General features: G+C 38.3%; 1 protein-coding gene across 4 annotated transcripts in view; it reads right to left on the bottom strand.

Annotated features, from left to right (window-relative positions):
- The window catches only part of LOC146521500 (outer mitochondrial transmembrane helix translocase-like), a 92029-nt gene that overhangs the window by 54301 nt on the left and 18191 nt on the right, over positions 1-19537 (bottom strand). Inside the window, exons 2-3 of one of the 4 annotated variants that reach the window (XM_085155129.1) lie at positions 6870-6947; positions 5063-5168 (exon numbers count right to left, since the gene is read on the bottom strand). In XM_085155129.1, coding sequence (XP_085011255.1) covers positions 5063-5152 — 90 coding nt within the window. In that variant the 5' untranslated portion in view covers positions 5153-5168; positions 6870-6947. Of the gene's footprint in view, positions 1-5062; positions 5169-6869; positions 13014-19537 lie in introns of those variants that run through there. The other 3 variants (XM_085155132.1, XM_085155128.1, XM_085155130.1) reach the window with 3 other exon arrangements.

The following is a 19537-nucleotide window of genomic DNA, read 5'->3' as shown; positions in this document are numbered from 1 at the left end:
AGGAGTAGCTTTAGTAATAGTTTGTATGATTGTTATGTTATGTCAATTGTCCAAACACAACGGTCATGCCCGATATGCTCCACCCGAAAGGTAGAATTAAGTGAACTGTAAGTTGTGTGCTTAGAAAACAGGAGTACTTTTTAAAGAGGAAATGGGTTAACTCTATAGAGACTGTTTCCACAGATTCACAAAGGTAATCTAGAACCTTTACTAGGAAAAGCTAATTACATCTGTTTGGGTTTTACCATGAGCAGTGAGGGAAGTCAGAAGTGGGTGCAAATTGTGATTCTGGGTGAAAAGGGAGTGTAGGAAATAAAGGCAGGGCAGCTCACAGCCCGGCATAAACGCGAGGTGCTGTCTTAGTTTTAAACCCAATGGAAGTAACCCGCCCCCCAAAGAGGGACAATAGGACCCCCTGATTATCCTCTACCTAATCACATGAGCCAAGGTGTGAAAATGGGTGTGGGTCTCAATCAGCCAGCGTGAGCTCATTGTGAAACCTGGCCCCACTCTATCATAAGATTTCCTGAGGTCAGATGGCCCAGGATGTGAGTGGGTGTTAAGGCGTCTGGGAAAGGAACTCAAAACTGGATTATAGATGGCAGAGAGTTGGTGTTGTAAACCACCGCCTCTGTTCAAAGATGGTCGCTCACTGTGGACATAGATGGCTACTTTCACTCCTCTTTCAAACCATCAACATTTTCGGAGTATTTAGTAGCTGCCCTCTGTGTCTCTTTGTTGTTGTTCTCTGTGTTTCTTAGTTGCTCTGTCTCCCCTAGTCAAGTCTTCGTCTGTGCTACTTCCTGTTATACTTTGAAGGTCTGTGTCTCTTGTGAGTTTATCGTACTTTGCTTCCTTATCTCATCAGTTCTGATTTCCCCCAGTTGTGCTCTCCTTCTGTGTCCCCTCATTATTTCCCAGTGTATTTAAGCCCTGTGTTTCTCTGCGTCAGTGTCGCGTCGTCCCTCATGCTGTGTGGATCTCCCTGTGTCTCCCTGTGAGTTTAGTTTGTGATTTCCCAGTTTAGTTTAGTTTGCTTTTGATGCTCATTTTCCTGTGCCAGCAAATAAAGCTGTGGTCTTTAGTTCATCCCTCATGTCTGAGAGTCCTGCATTTTGAGTAATCATCTCCTGCCTGCCACACAGCGCTTCCTGACAATACCCATTCGGCTTGTAATGCTTTAGACCTGTTGATGCTTGCTAGCGTCTGCAGCTCTCTTTTTCCAGAAATGTAAAATATGATTTTTTGAGCTTTGACCACACTGAGTCTGGGTCTTTCTTTGTCGGTGAAAGAATGTAAAAGAACCGGATTTGATACTCTCCACATGGATTTGGTCAACCAAACAGAAAAGAGTGTTGCTGCTGAGCCACCTCTTGGTCCTCCACCAGCCAAAAAAACCTGATCAAGTTCTCTGTGGAAGCATTTTACATTCAGTGCTGCAGATTACACCAAAGTAATATGTAATGTGTGCAAAAGCCAAATCAGCAGAGGCAGATATATCAAACATCTGTCAATGTCTGTTATGCATAATCATGTGCACTTAAAGCATTTTATTCCCGTACTGTCTGCCAACCCCACCACAAGCACCAATCCCCCCACCAGAACCAATTCATCATCACAGCAATGTTCTGCCCCTGCAAGTCCACTGTCTGTTCAGCATCCTCCAACAAGGACAGGTGGTGGTGGGGTTCAAAATGTCCACAATGGTATTTTATTAGTTATTGGTTTTAACCATCATTGAGGCAATGGCTGTTATTTTCTTTTCAATGACGTTCTTTGTTACATGTTCATTTCTGGATTTATGGGAAAACATCAACCAATATTGCATATACACAATTATTATAATGGATATAATTAAAGAATACTTGCACTATAACATTAATTAGAAGTATAATGCAAAAAAAAATATTTTTATTACTATTTTGAATTTTACTCGAATACAAATGCATATAATTTCCCCCCCTCAAGAAACACAAATACAGATACAAATACCGTCTGCTTTGCACATCTCTAGTAGTGATGGGTCGTTTGCGAACAAAATGGCTCTTAGAGCCGGCTCCTTATCGCGAGCCGTCACGTGGGTTTTTTTTTTTTTTTCTTTCTCTCACCCTCTCTCTCGCACTTTTTTCCGCTTCACTCCGCACACGAGCCTCATGCTTTACGCTGGGCAGAGGGGGGAGGGGCGGTAGTTACACTCAGTAGCACAGGAACAGAGCAGGAGGGTGAGACAGAGAGCCAGGGACAACAACATCACATTAGAAAGGTATAGTAATCATCCACAACTATTTTCGGTTGCAGATGATAAAGGATTCAGAAAGTTTATTCATGCAGGCCCATATGACAGAGAATATGCATCTTCTTTTTGTTTTCATATTTTAATTTATATTTAATTGTGTTGTGGTTTGCAGTGTTTTGTGTTGTTTCACTTTAAATTTGTAAAAGGAAAAAGCTGAAAATTTAAATAGTTAAAATTTGAAATGTGAATAGTTGATTTTTGTATTATATGATTTATTTATTACATTTTATGTGGAGTGAATAAATAAAAGTATATTTACGGTGGCCCCTAGAGACAAAGCACATACAAACTTCAAATCACGTACAAGCACGTACAAACGCCGAAGCACGTAAAAACTCAGAAGCACGTAAAAACTCAAAACATGTACAAAAGACAATAGAAGTGCTCCAGGATGCTGGGCGCAGTGTTGAGCTTTTGTTACCTAGTGGCTACACAAGCCAGCAAGTACCAACGACCGGATTTGGTGTGTGGTAGTAACAGGTAAATGAACATTTTTTTTAAATTATTTGAATATATATGAGTGCCTGTGTATAAATACACAAACAATACACACATGCTTTCAATTGTGTAATTTAAGTGACCTAGTAGCTCTGCTTTGGAAGTTCAGTTCATGCTAGAAATGTGTTTTGGAGTTTGTACGTGTTTTGTCTCTAGGGGCCACCGCATATATTTATATATAAACATATATAAATAAAACCAAATTTTTTTACGTTAGTAATTCCTTTTGTGCTTAATTTTATATTATTGTTAATAATAAATTAATTAAAGCAACAAAACAACCTGAAGAGCCGGTTCGGAGCCGGAAGAGCCGGCTCTTTTTAGTGAGCCGAACCGAAAGAGCCGGATCTCTAAAAAGAGCTGGAAATCCCATCACTAATCTCTAGCAGGGATGTAGATCGGCCTGTAAATTGATAACTCTGCTTTTACATTCAGATCTGTTTTCACCACGGTGAACCGGTACAGTGTCCACATCACTACAGCCATAGCACCAATCCGACAGACTCTTTTCCTTAACCTCTGTTGCTTTCATTGAGGTGAAAGAAAAGAGGTTAGGAAAAGGAGAAAGGACAGAATTCTGCAAACTACAGAGTTGTGTTGACATCCTGTTAGAAATGTTTATCCCACTGTAAAACCTTCCTAGTAGATCAGATTATAAGCAGCTTTCGTCCATTCAGTTTGGATATTTGTGCTCAGACTGAGTGAGTTAGAGTTTTTTGAACAACACTTTGGAGCATCTGCGCTTCATAAACCCGACACCCAAGCATCCCATCCCAGTATCATCCACTACATGGGAGGCACACTCCACATACTCATACATACTGAATCAATACACAAACTCGTTTGTCTCCCTGTACAGAGCTAGGAAGAAAACAAGGTGCACAAGAAACAGTCATGGAGTTGCACAACATACACGCTCTCAACATAAGAAAATAAATAAATTTTTGGTCAAAGGAATATGGATGTTAGTAGGACTCAAGGACGAGTCTAATTTTTTTTAGAGGGAAGAGTGTGATGATAATAGGTGATGGTGCACTTTGGGCTGAAGGAGCTGCATTTATGTTACATTCATGTTTTTTTGTGAACTTTTAGATGAATTGTGTTAATACACTATGTTAAAATGACAGTATATTTAGACATGTGAGGTTGTGCTTAAAACAATGATACCAAACAAGGCAAGATAAACAGTTTTTAAAGGTGGAAGATAGAGGTAAAATCAAGTAGTAGTAATCTAGTAGTAGTACTCAAACATGGCCAATAATACCCTGGACCCCACAAGGTTAAGTCCTGCTAGGTTACATTCTGCTGACACTAAAAATCTTTTACATTTGTTAACGAGGCACAAGGTCAGTTTTGAGACTGAAAGCTGTGAACAAGATTAATTTTTTTAGCTGATCTTTTGGCATGCATTTATAAAATTTTCACTTTCAGGAGGAAAATATTTAAGGCACTCATGTAAATGTGAACAAAAAAGTCAGTGTTTCCCAGTTTAGGCTGCAAGGTCCAATACTGTAGATAGAGCAATTTGACCAAATAGGTACAGGTGCAGAATCTTGATCATTGAGGATCACAGCAAGGATCTGGGATTTGATCAAGAGTCAGAAGAGTTTTATTCGGCTTAGGCAGTAGAACAAGAGGAGCTCTTCTTAACTTTCAGTGTTGCCCATACTGAAGAAAGATAGGGAGGTAAATGTTTGCCATGGTAGGAGGGGAGGCTGAGTGTACCTTTTAACAGTGGGGGACTCTGGATTTGTGTCTCACTGTTGCCATCCTCTTACATTTAGTCACATTGCTGCATGGCTCATTTTTGTGCCCGAATGTTCCAGTACCCAGTGGCTTCTTTCTTTACTGTAATTTCCACAATTGAGCTTTTATGACTGTGTAGTAGTAGTAGTAGTAGTAGTAATAGCTTTGCATGTGTGCTGTAATCTGGAATAATTGTGAGTAATCACTTATAAAATGTATGGGTTCTGTGATAATCATTACTACAGAATTTTGGTAACTTCTCATCTTGTCCTGTTAGAAATGTTACTCCCACTATAAAAACTTCCTGACAGGTCTTATTAGAAGAAGCTTCAATCCATTCAGCTTTTCCACTGATATTATCTAGAAATATCTGATAGCATCAGCTGATGTTAATGCCAGTTTGTATCGGTAGATCTGAGATTTAACATTTAAAAAAAGAGTAAAAATCAATCCACATTAATGTGACAAACAAAACTATCTCAAAATAAAGCCTGCTGCAAAAAGTCTCGATTACACTCTCACCTGTGTGTGAAACTCCCTCCAATTAATGCAAAGGGCAAGTCCTGCGCCTACACCTACAAGAAAAGTGGCACCAAATGTCCGAAAGTCCATTGTTACTCCACAGATTCTGAAACAAAAAACAGTTCACAAAGATCAGGTTTATGTATAAAACACCTACAAGTAGTCAAATGCAAAGTGCAGGGCAGAGCAGTTAACCCCCTGGCCTTCACTTTCTCACCCAGTGCCTCACAAAGTTTTATAGAGTACTTGAATGCAGGACTCACAGGTAGACAGACATTTAAAAAAAATGGCCATTCATCTTGAGTTTACAAAGTTCAGGAAGAAACAAAAAAGTAGGAATTCAAAAATCCCAAATACTAAGAATCTGGGTGAAATGCTTGATACTGGACATTTAGGCTATGTAGCGACTTCCACCGTCGCTAGAGGCCGGGGATGGAGCCTGCCTATTTGCCTGACGTGCTGTCAACTTTACACAATAATGCGAGAGGTGGAATTGTTTGCTTGTTTATTAAAGTGTTTACAGAGTGATGTCATCTCGCGATTTGGACTCTTACAACGTCACAGGCTCTAATGTAACAAGACGAAACATGTTGTGCAGCGGTCAACAAAAACTACGGCTACCCAGCCCTCCTCTCTGTCAAAATCAAAACCAGTGAATGACAGACTGACAACGCCCTCTTAATGTCGCCGCTAGCACCCACGTGACTCCCATTACACATCACCATAGCAACCAAACAAATGAAAACCCAGTGATCATCAAAAAATTCAATACATTCAATTATGGCTCCTACAGGCTACGTTCACGCTGCAGGTCTTAATGCTCAATTCCAATTTTTTGATCAAATCCGATTTTTTTGTCTGTTTGTTCACACTACAAATAAAATGTGACAGCAAACGTGCTCCTGTGTGAACCCTCAAAGCGGCCCACATGCACAAAAGAAGACGTCACACACAACGCGCTCTGTTTAGATCCAGACCAAACCGTATGGTTAGACTGATGGCCGTTAATATAAAGACTTGTTTCGGACTTTACGTTTTCCAATTTTGCTTTAGGTTATTTTGTTATTTACATATGGCCTAATAATGATCCTTATTGCTGTTATAGAGATGCGGTGCTTCAAAGGACAGTTGCAGATTTCTGTGAAATGCAGATTATACAGTATACATAAAATGTTCACATTTCTCCAACGTTGCCTTCCAAACAGTTTCACCAACATCTACAATGGATGGCCAGGAAGCGTTCACAATGTCTTCTCGGGCGCTTCTCCAGTGCTGATAATTGCCGTCTGTCTTGTGTCAGTGACGTTAAAGACAGGTTTAGTGTGACTTGACCATTCACACAGCAGCCGCTTTCTAAAACATCTGATATGTATCGGATTCAGTGCCACATACGAAAGTGACTCAGATTGGATTTGAAAATATCGGATTTGTGCTGTTCACACTGTCATACCATAATCGGATATGAGTCGCATAGGGTCAAAAAAGTCGGATTTGATGCGCATTCACGTGCAGTGTGAACATAGCCTTAGAAACTGTTGGGCTTACAAAGCAGAGATGCTTTGAAACACTGGAAGTGTTCCAAAAGTACCTCCACCTTCTTCTTCTAAACCTCTTGTCATTGACCTCGTTGAAATCATCATCAAGGTCAAGGAAAAAAAAGTAGGAGAATTGATAAGGGCTTAAGAAAAGAGACGAGCAATGCTCTAAGAATTGGAACAACCTAATGCTAACAAAATGATACTTTGGGTAAGCATCAGGCAACCACATGTTCAGAAAGTAGAGGTATTTTTATTAGGTTTTCTCTCACTGTCCTTCTTCTGTTATTCTTTCCCTCCCTCTATTTGTTTCTTTCTGCCTTTCCTATCCCCCAGTCAGTCTGTTCCATCTGTAAAATACAGAAAATACAATGGGCAGAAGATGATGCGAGAGCAAAGTGTTCTAATGGGGTGATGTGGTACAATAAGGTCATCAAGATAAGATGGGACCTGATTATTAAAAACCTTGTATGTGAGGAGCAGGATTTTGAATTCAATTCTGGATTTAACAGGAAGCCAATGAAGGGAAGCCAATACAGGAGAAATATGCTCTCTCTTTCTAGTCCCTGTCAGTACTCTTGCTGCAGCATTTTGAATTAACTGAAGACTCAGGGAGTTTTTAGGACATCCTGATAATAATCAATTACAGTAGACCAGCCTAGAAGTAATAAATGCATGAACTAGTTTTTCAGCATCACTCTGAGAAAGAATGTTTCTAATTTTAGAGATGTTGCGCAAATGGAAGAAGGCAGTCCTAGATTATTTTACATTCCTGCTGACATGCACAGACATGGAGGCACGAAGAGTAGCCACAGACAGGGGAAAAGAGTGGAAAAATGTAATCAAACATAAGCTCCTGGCCTTCATTTGATTGACCATCCTTGCAGGAAGTGAGAAGAACTGGGATGTACCAGTCGGTGTGCTTTTTGGGAGTCCTCTGCATAACATGTTCAAGGCCACTATGTCAATTCAAAGATTTGAACATATTCACCGTTTCTTGCACTTTGATGACAAGAGGACCAGAGCCTACCGACTGAAAACAAACCATGTGGCAGCTTTCCACTACATATGTGGCCTGTTCCTGGTCAACTGCAGGCAGAAATTCATGCTCAGTGATTGTGTTACAGTGGATGAACAACTTGTGCCTTTCAGAGGGAAGACCCAGCTTCTGCAGTATATGCAAAGCAAGCATACAAAAGTGATAGAAGTGATACAAAAACTCAAATTTCTTAAAATTAATGAAAAAATAAATAAAAATGCAAAGGGCCTCATGTCACAAACATGTTTTATGAGGAATACCTCAAATATGAAAATATTACAACTCTTCGTTTTAAAGATTTTGAAGAATAAAAACCGAGTTTATAGCAAAATGCACTGATTTTATTTGGGGTCATTTTTGACCCCACTCATGGAAGAGTGTAGGTATTGCTAGGTTTGCATCCAAGGGTTAAATAAATAAAATGCTTGCATCGCTGCATGCTGTGACATCAGAATCACAAAATGAGTGTGATTAAAACACAATGAGTTTGAAAGAGCGATACTGGCTGTTTTGGGGGGAAAGGTGACATCTTGTGCAACGTATTTTAGAAGTAGCCCAATAGCGTTTATTTTCTAAAGGGCTGAATGTTATTTGCAACCATCTGTTGTGCTGAAAAACTAGCTGGCTCTGTCTCCCTCTTAGTTCAACATTCCAAAATCCCGATTTTTAAATAAAATGATTGCATCAACCCGTGAAAGAAACCCCAGTAGCGGTGTAAAAACTAGTTAGATCAAAACTAGTGGTTTGATTAAATGAAACGCTTGTGAACAGGCTGATATTCCCCATTCAGAAGAAATTCCCATTTGTGCCGTTTTTAAAATAAAATGCTTGCATCACTGCAAGCTGAGATATTGTCAGAATCACAAAATTAGTGTGATTAAAACACCATTCCCACTTTGTTAAGGTGCACTGTGAAGCAAAACGGCTTCCACTCCGCCCGCAAAACAGAGAATTGCTTTTAAGAACACGTGTCGAAGAAATAATAGTGGATGTAGAAACTCAAGTACAAGCTAATTATGAAGCAGTAACAGAGATGCTCAAACTGCATATTGAGATGGATGCCAAGCTAACAGACCTGGAGGGACGGTCTAGAAGAGAAAACATTCGAATATACGGTGTCAAGGAGGGGTCGGAAGACAACTCTACATCAATGGTCGTATTTGTGGAGAGTTTATTACGACAGAATCTGGAGTTGCCGGACTGCGCTGAGCTACGAGTGGAAAAAGCACATCGCGCTTTGATGTCAAAACCATCGCCAGGAGCGACGCCACGTCAATTGTCGCCAAACTGTCTAGTTATAGAATGAAAGAAGAAATATTGAAATTGACCTGGCAGAAGCGTGGACTTGACTACCAAGGCAAGACAGTTAACTTGGATCATGATTATGCACCAGAGATTTTAAAGCAGCAAAGGGAATATGCAGAGGTGAAATCTGTGTTAAAAGACAAGAAAATCTGATTCCAAACTCCTTTTCCAGCAAAGATGAGAGTCTTTTGTCCTGAGGGAACAGTGCTATATGGCTCGGTGGAGGAGGCGACAGGTGACATGGCAAAGAGGGGATTCCCGGTGACGATCATCAAACGCCCGGAGACGCTTCTGGAACAGATCCGACATTTATCGTGGCGCATAGAAAGGAAAACACGAAGCCAAGTAAATAAAGACCAGAACTGAAAAATTGAGGCGTAAAGGGAACAGGTGGTGAGTTTAATGTAATTAAAATGTCCTCTGAGGAAACTAGCAATATACACTGGTAAAGACTTCTTATTTCGAAATAATATACTGAAGTGGAAATGCAGAAATTGAAAATAGGCGGACGTTTTACCTATGCTATTAGTAGAAGGGACATTGGCAGGTTGGCAAAGGAAGGCCCTGTGTCACATAGAGGTGAGAGAGGCCCCCCCTCGAAGCCCCCTTTTTTTTTATCGGGGCTTACTTAGGGTCATATCGGAGACCCCACAGTTGGAAGTCTTTTTTTCTCTTTTATTTTTCTTTGACCAAATAAAGCTTATTTCTGTAGCTGTTGTTTTATACAGCTTTAATGTTAATATTAATGTTTGCTTATGTATGTTTAGGGAGTGGTCTGATGGTACATGTCGTTGCTACATTAATAATATTCAAATAGTAAGGATATGCTTAAAGAAAAGGTAAAAAAAAAATCATATCATATAATGTAAATGGCCTGTCGAATCCAATTAAACGCAATAAAATTTTAACTAAAATGAAAAAAGAACAAGTACAAATAGTGTATCTACAGGAAACCCATCTAGACTGTAAGGAACATGAAAAACTGAAAAGAATGGGTTATACAACAGTTTTCTACTCTTCCTATAAAACTGGACGAAGGAGAGGAGTGGCTATCCTGTTATCAAGCAAATTACTCTTTGAAAAAATATCAGAGATAAGTGATAAAGAGGGACGTTATATCTTGGTAAGGGGAAACATTGAGGGGAATCCAGTCACGTTGTTAAATATATACGCACCCCCTGGAAGCGATATTTATTTCTTTAAGAAAATTATAGATATGATGGTAACAGAGACAGTAGGTTTTCTAATTTGCGGAGGAGATTTAAATTGATGGAGGCACAGATATTGCTGAGATATCATTCAAGATGGCAGCAGCCAAGATGGCAGCAGCATGTCTCCTTGTTGAATGTCTGCTTTAAATTTTTGGGGTATGTTTTTGTTTTTTACTATCTTAAATGGGATTTAGTTTTTTCTAACAAGCTTTTTAAGAGTATTTTAAACTCTTCTGTAAATTCTTGGAATGTGGTCTTTTTTGGGGGGGACCTCTGCTACTACCAGAAGTTGTCTGCACCACACCAGCGCCTGTGCTGCTACCATAAACCAACTGAGCCTCAACCAGGGCCTGTGCTGTTTTCTGAGGCCATCTCACTGCACCGGGCCCTGTGCTGCCAGCTGAATCCATCTGCACCACCCCAGGACCTGTGCTGCTGGCTGGGGCCATCTGCACCGCACCAGGGCCTAGCTGGAGCCATAGGCACGACACCAGGGCCTGTTCTGCTAGCATAAACCAACTGAGCCTCACCAGAGCCTGCACTGCCGGCTGCACCCATAGGCACCACACCAGGGCCTGTGCTGCTAAACCAACTGAGCCTCACCAGGGCCTGTGCTGCTGGCTGGGGCCATCTGCACCGCACCAGGGCCTGTGCTGCTAGCATAAACCAACTGAGCCTCACCAGGGCCTGTACTGCCGGCTGGGGCCGTCTGCAGCACACCAGGGCCTTTGCTGCTGGATGAACCAACTGCATCTGTGTTGCTAGTGGAAGACATCAGCACCACACCAAGGCCTGTGCTGCTCGAAAAGCTCATCTGCAATACATCGGGCGCTGTGCTGTTGATTGAAGCCTTCTACACCACACTGGTGAATGTGCTAGCAGAAGCCCTCTGCTAGCAAGCCACCAGGACCCGAACTTCTGGCTGGAGCCTTACTTGCCATCCTAGGTTTGTGCAGCCTATTTAATTCAGCATCAACAATCATTGTGTTTTGGATAATGGCTTTTTTAATAACTTTACTTTGATTATTGGCCGTGGGGGACTTTTGGACACTCAATTTTTCTAAGATGAGAACATTTAACAGTGTCCCCATTCTGCGAGACATGGTTCCCAGTTCTACATGCGTCACTGCTGCTATACATCCTGTACAATTTCCAATGTATTTGGAACAGGACATTAATTTATCATTTGAACTACAGAAAGATTCACCTCACCTTCAAAACCTTCTTGCTTTGTACAATTACTAAATTAGTTATGAAAAATCCTGCTTTGTTTCAACATTTCACAAGTCAAAATGAATAAGTACAAAGCAGAGACTTCTGATTGTCTTACTACTGCTCTTATCTGGTAATGTACAACCTAACCCAGGCCCTGAGCTGCAATGTAGTCAGACACCATCTGAATTTAAATCCTCACCTGGGCTGAAGATTGTTCATCTTAATGTGCGCAGTTTGTTACCCAAGATGGATATGATCAAGATCTGGGTTCAATCAACAGATGCAGATATTGTGCTCATTTCTGAAACTTGGTTGTCTAAATATATATCTGATGAAGAGCCACCTCCACAGGACAAGACTCAGCTGGACACTCTTTCGAGGATGCCAATGTTCACATTTTGGATAGAGAGGACAGATGGTTTGAAAGAGGAGTGAAAGAAGCATCTATGTCCACTGTGAGCGACCATCTTTGAACAGAGGTGGTGGTTTACGACACCAACTCTCTGCCATCTATAATCCAGTTTTGAGATCCCTTCCCAGACGCCTTAACGCCCACTCACATCCTGGGCCATCTGACCTCAGGAATTCGCATGATAAGGTGGGGCCAGGTTTCACAATGAACTCACCCGAAACTCTGGCTGATTGGGACCCACACCCAGTTCCACACCTTGGCTCACGCGATTAGAGGATCATCAGGGGGTCCTTTTGTCCCTCTGTGGGGGGACACTCCCACTAGGTTTATATCTGGGACTCTCCACCATTTGACCTTAGAACTGAAGAAGCTTCTCGGATGAGAGGTGAAACGTCTTCAAGTAAACTTAAAGAAGTCCAGACGCTTTTCTATGCAAGCTCCTTTGACTACGATTACCTGGATGACTGAGAACCTTCACAGACATATCTCATGAACATGTTACCATGGCTGGCTACAATATCTATCGCACCGATAGGCTTAAGAAAGGTGGTGGTGTTGCTGCTTATGTTAAGTCAAAATTTGATGCTACAATAGTTCTATCAGAATCAATTTGCAAACAATTGGAATTTTTGGCTCTGAATGTGAATGTTGCAAAGGGTCTTTGCATAACAGTTGCTTGTTGCTATCGACCCCCTTCTGCCTCCACAGAAGCTCTGTGTTCTTTAAACCTTTTGCTGTCCAGATTAAGTTATGGTGAGCTTGTTCTAGCTGGTGACTTTAACTGGGATTGGCCCCAAAATGTTTCAGATGATTTTAAATCTTTTTGTGATTCTATCAATCTTACCCAGCTGGTCAATTTACTCACTCGGCCAAATCTCAAAAGCTCCGAAAAGTCTACCTTGATTGACTTGATTTTGACAAATGTTCCTCATAAATTTTCATCTTTGGGTGTCTTTTGTAATGACTTAAGTGACCACAGTATTTTTGCTTTTATTAGAAATACTAAAATGGCCAAGTCACAACATCGTATTATTTTTAAAAGAACTCTTAAACATTTTAATGAACAAGCATTTTATCATGATTTGTCAAACTATGACTGGAAGAAAATAGGATTGATCCCTGATGTAGAATTAGCATGGGCATTCTTTAGGGATGAGTTTATGCAAATTGTGAATAAACATGATCCATTAAGAAGATATAGGATAAAAGGTCGTGAAAATCCTTTCCTTGGTTCTCCCCAGAGCTGGCAGATATCATTCATGAGCGCAACCTGGCTTCGGCCAAAGCGAGGAAAACAGGCTACCCCAGTGATTGGCTTCTTTTCAGACAACTAAGAAACAAATGTACTTCCTCTATTAAGAAAGCTAAAACAGAATATTATCTGTCTGTCACCACAGAGAACCTAAATAATCCACAGAAGTTCTGGAAAATCATTAAGTCTCTTTCAGTAAGTAAAAGCTCCCACGCTCTACCCACCTTTTAAGGATTCTGTTCCTGTTTATGATAGGTAGGAGATTATGAATTGCTTTAACAAGCACTTTATATCTTCTGGCTCTTTGTTTGACTCTCTGAACCCAGTCTCTGTAAAATCTGGCACAAACCTTCCGGTGTACACTGGTCAGCCATTTAACTTTGTTCCTTTCTCTGTGCAGGAGGTCTGTAAAGCTCTTAAACTGTTAGATCCTAGAAAATCTCCAGGGCCAGACTTACTAGATCCTTGCTTCTTGAAACTGGCAGCTGATTTTGTGGCAGAGCCTCTCACAACACCTTTCAACCTCACACTGGATACAAATAAAATTCCCTCAGTATGGAAATCAGCTTTTGTTATTCCACTATTAAAAGGGGGCGACCCAGCAGTGTTAACTAATTACAGACCAATATCTAATCTATCTGTGCTGGCCAAAGTTCTTAAAGCTCTTGTGTGTGAGCAGTTAAAGGAGTTTTTACACACCAATGCCATTTTATCTGAATATCAATCAGGCTTTAGGAAGAATCACAGTACTATCACAGCTGCAATTAGAGTGGTAAATGATATTACTATTGGACTTGATAAAAAACAACACTGTGCATCCCTTTTTATTGATTTGTCAAAAGCATTTGACACTGTTGATCATCGTATTTTAACTTTAACTTAGACTCTTCCAGTCAGGACTCTCTGAGAGAGCAGTGGCATGGTTCTCAAACTACCTCAGTAACAGGACTCAGTGCATTAAATCTGACGGTCTATGTTCTGACTTCGTTACAGTGCACAGCGGAGTGCCACAGGGTTCTGTATTAGGTCCCCTTCTATTTATCATTTACGTAAACAATCTTAGTCTACATGTGCCAGATGCAAACTTGCACTTCTATGCTGATGATGCAGTTATTTACAGCTGTGGTTCAACTCTTGTCCAAGCCATTGACTCCTTGCAGAAAGCCTTTTTTGCTGTCCAGCACTCATAACTTCAGCTGAAACTTGTTCTCAACGCAGACAAAACAAAGCTCGTGTTGTTTTCCAAATCAAGGAGACGAGCCCAAACAATCCCATCAGTAACCACTCATGAAGGTAATAAAATAGAGTTGGTTCACACCTATAAATATCTGGGAATCTTAATTGATGACTCGCTTACCTTCAAACCACATGTAGAGAATCTTGTGAAAAACCTGAAGTTAAAACTGAGATTTTATTTTCAAAATAAGTTGTGTTTCTCTTTTAATACAAAGAAGCAGCTTGTTGCTGCAACATTCTTGCCTGTGCAGGATTATGGTGATATTCTATATATGAATGCTTCTGCTCAATGTCTTCGAATGGTTGATTCTGTGTATCATGCTTCTCTGAGGTTCATCACTAACCGTAAATTTCATACTCACCACTGTGAGTTATACTCTCAGGTAGGATGGCCTGCTTTGGTAAGTCGGGGGAACTCTCATTTATACAGTTTTATATATAAGGCGATACTTGGGTTGCTGCCTTCTTATCTATGTTCCCTGCTTGTAATGAAACATGCTGGTCGGTATTCTCTTTGTCCACATGGTTACTTGTTGCTTTCTGTTCCATTTGCCCGAACTGAACTTGGTAAAAGAGCTTTTGTCTATTTAGCACCCTCGGCTTGGAACAAACTGCAGAAGGAATGGAAAATGACTGAATTAATTTCATTAAGTGCTTTTAAATCTAAACTACGAGTCCTTGAGGCCAAGTCCATAACATGCAACTGTTTCAATTAGACTGATTGTCATTTTAACTAATTTATTTATTTATTTATTTTTATTTGAATTTTATTGAATTTGATTTGATTTTATTTGTATTCTTTCACTTATTGTTGCATGTGTGTTGTTGCTGCCTGTCTATTTCCAATAGAAAAGCACAGAATACTAAAACATTAATTAAGAATATAAATACAACGATGAAGGAGGTGGGACTAATTGATATATGGAGAGACTTGCATCCCTACCAAAGGGATTATACTTATTTTTTCCTCGCTGCACTCGTTATACACAAGAATAGATTATTTTATAACTTTTGGGAAAAATAAAGATAGAATAAACACTTGTGAAATTGGAGCAATAGACTTAAGCGATCATGCACCAGTATATCTGTCTGTTGATTTAAACCTGCAACCAAAACTCCATAATTGGAAATTAAATTCAAGCTTACTGAATGATCCTCACTTCAAAGAACAAATTAAGAAAGAGATTCACCTCTATATGGAAGGTGTCTCCTCCTATTCTGTGGGATGCCTTAAAAGCCGTCCTGAGAGGGAAAATTATAGCGATATCCTCTTATAAGAAAAAGATGAGAAATAAGAAATTTGAAGAGCTACAAAATAAGTAATAAATAATAAATGATTTGACTACATATGAAAAAAAAATTAATGTTTCTTAAACAAAGGTATTATGAGGGAGGATCTAAAGCAATGAATGTTTTAGCCTGGAAAAAGATAATAGCAGATAATACAGTTCACAAAATTAAACATCCAGTGACAAAACTAATAAAAAATAAACTAATAGAAGTTCAGAGTGCATTTGAAACATTTTTTATGACTCTTTATGCTAATAACACAGAGAGTAGTATAGTTGAAATTAACAGTTTTTTAGATTCTCTTGATTTGCCAGTACTGGATGAAGAACAGAATAAAACTTTGATTGAAGATATAACAGAAAAGAAACTATAAATAGCAATAAGTAAAGTTAAAATAAATAAATCTCCAGGATCAGATGGATATACGGCAGAATGGTACAAGGAGCTAAAAGAAGAATTAATACCAGTGATGCTTCTCAGATTGAATTGGGTCCTAAAGAAGGCTCAAGTACCTTCTAGCTGGAAAGAAGCAATTATCTCTGCCATCCCAAAAGAAAACAAGGATAGATTAGAATGTGCGTCATATAGACCAATATCTGTTCTTAATACAGATTACAAGCTCTTTACATCTATCATGGCTAGACGATTAGAAAAGTTCTTACCTAATCTAATTTATAATGATCAAACAGTATATGTATATATATATATATATATATATATATTACAATCAAAGTCTGAATATATAGAACAAAACTTGAATATTTAGAATGAAACTTGAATATATTGAATGAAACTTGAATATATTGAATGAAACTTGAATATATACAACGAAACGTGAATATATTGAATGATCTTCTGAATATATAGAACGAAACTTGAATATATTGAATGAAACTTGAATATATACAACGAAACGTGAATATATAGAACAAAACTTGAATATATAGAATGAAACTTGAATATATTGAATGAAACTTGAATATATTGAATGAAACTTGAATATATACAACGAAACTTGAATATATAGAATGATCTTCTGAATATATAGAACGAAACTTGAATATATAGAATGAAACTTGAATATATAGAATGATCTTCTGAATATATAAAATGAAACTTGAATATATAGAATGATCTTCTGAATATATAGAACGAAACTTGAATATATAGAATGAAACTTGAATATATAGAATGATCTTCTGAATATATAGAATGAAACTTGAATATATAGAATGATCTTCTGAATATATAGAATGAAACTTGAATATATAGAATGATCTTCTGAATATATAGAATGATCTTCTGAATATATAGAATGAAACTTGAATATATAGAATGATCTTCTGAATATATAGAATGATCTTCTGAATATATAGAATGAAACTTGAATATATAGAATGATCTTCTGAATATATAGAATGATCTTCTGAATATATAGAATGAAACTTGAATATATAGAATGATCTTCTGAATATATAGAATGATCTTCTGAATATATAGAATGAAACTTGAATATATAGAATGATCTTCTGAATATATAGAATGAAACTTGAATATATAGAATGATCTTCTGATAATGCATGCCAGATGCTTCGGTTATTAGTAAATTTGGTTGTGTTCATTAGAAAATGTTTTTGGTGCCAGACACTAAAAATTGTGAAATATCACAATATTGAAAAAGTTTCAAGGCTATTATTTAGGTAAAGATTGATAAGACTGGTTTTATCTTCATATTCCTTTGTGCCATTTAAATCATAAAAGTAGTCAAATAAAGTGTTTAAATATACTTTTCTTTCATGACAAACCATACTTGTCACAGTAAAAAAATGTCACACTATATGTTACATATCATGGTATGATGTACTAATTTATCTGTTAAAAAACATGAATTGTGATTCTTTTATTAAATAAAATACCTGTTATACATTTTTAACTATCAAACAGAGAAATGTTTTTATTTAAACTCTTACAGGCTGATATTTGGGGGGGAAAAACACACACATAAAAGGTAGGAACACAGAACACTTCATTTGTGTATTTCCAGTACCCAGAGGAAGAAAAGAGTATAGTAACAGGGCAACACTGACCTTAAAAAAACAAAGAAAAGAAAAGAAAGGGAAAGGAAAAAAACAAACAAAATACAATTAGCCTGTCTAATCTAGTAAACAAAATCCTTAAACATTCCCTAAAGAATGTAAACCAGGTTTATGTTTAACAGTTATTATTATTATTAGTAGTAGTAGTAGTAGTAGTATCATTATTTGATAAGAATGCAATGTCATATAGTGCGATGATGATATAATGTTCATATTTCAGCTATATATTATTATATATTTCATGTCTGTCACATTTATAGACAACTTGCTGGCAGTGTTGGAGATACCGTTAAATATTTTTCCATTAGGGTTACTATCACACTTTTCAAAACTTTTCCAAAACCTAACAAAAACTATTATTTAAACCTGTGAGTTAATCTAGAAATCAAGTGAAAATTAATATGAATTTCAATGTAAAGCATAAATGTTCAAATGGGACACTGAAATAAAGCTTAACTCATCTCATTTGAAAATGTAAAGAAAAGTTGCTCTGGGTGGCAGATCTTTCAATGACCACATCTAGCTATATTATTAAAAAATAAACAAAGGTATCTGAAATACAAAACATGGCTGATAAACCTGTGTGTTATGACATCACCACTGACATTTTACATTGTGTGGAATAGGTGGACACAGGAAGCATTTGAGAAAATTGAATTCTATGTAACAGTGAGGTTGTGGCATATTCTTTTGCTCCCTGCAGGGGTACTAAATAATGTAATGTTACTATGGGTCATATCAGAGAACAGAGATACAACATGCCATAAAGGCAGGAAAACAGATAAACTACAATCCAAAAACAAAATATGCCTCATATGTATAAACTGAAACCAAATGCATCCATCCATTCTCTTCTGCTTATTTTTATCCGCGTTGCTAGCCTATCTGCATTGCCAGCTACCACAGGATGAAAGGCAGAGTACACCCTGGACAGGTTGATAATCTGAAGTTGGGTTAACAACATTAACAAGAAACAAAAAAATTAAACATGCATATGCAAAATAGAAAAACAAAAACAAAATCCTCATAAGTTCTGCAAACCTTGAGAATACACATCATGCTCTTCCAAATTCTGGTGAATTCTGTATTGCAAAATCCATGTCTGATTTGAAAGTAGTGTACACTACATGAACTGGTATACGAAGGATATTTTTACAAGTATTGGTCACAGGAAATCTGCAGTTAGTGATGAACTCAAGGCTTGGCTTTGGAGAAAACCCAGGGCTGGAATGTTTCCACAATTAAACAAATTAACTGTTGTGCACAGTTTAGTCTCCACAATCACACACTGTGAGTCTATTGCACACTGTTTTTTACTGTGATATTTTTGTTTACTTAGCTTAGTCTAGCAATTGAAACTTGCGGCCAATTTTTAACCTTACACTAGTAATTTCAGTGCATTTAGTTCCGTTCTTAACTCTTCTGCCTTGGGCCCTCTCGAGTGAAAGGTCTAAGATTGTAGATGGGACCCGTTGTGGGGAACTCCTGTAAAGTGGAATGCACGTTCTCCATAACGTTAGCTGGTTAACCAGGGGCTATCTGACCGGGGAGGTTCACTGCATTTGGTCTTCCACGATGAAACAGTGAATAAATTTCTTCATCAGTACTACGATGCAGTACACTGGTACTAATATTTGGTTGGCCAGAACATGCATTTGCCAGGGTGTTAATTAGCTCCTCATTACTTAGAATTTGAGCCACAAGATTCCGTGCAGACTGGCTCATAATGCCATTCCTCGCAGTTACAAACAAGGAAAACACTAGATGGCGCAAGCACCTCCGTGACGTCAAGTTTCATTCAATATATTCAGAAGATCATTCCATATATTCAAGTTTCGTTCTATATATTCAGAAGATCATTCTATATATATAATAATTTCCTAA

Source organism: Neolamprologus multifasciatus, chromosome 3, assembly GCF_963576455.1.
Source record: "Neolamprologus multifasciatus chromosome 3, fNeoMul1.2, whole genome shotgun sequence".
Lineage (NCBI taxonomy): Eukaryota > Metazoa > Chordata > Actinopteri > Cichliformes > Cichlidae > Neolamprologus > Neolamprologus multifasciatus.
Note: the sequence above shows the minus strand (reverse complement) of the source record. Positions and strands in the feature narration are given on the sequence as shown.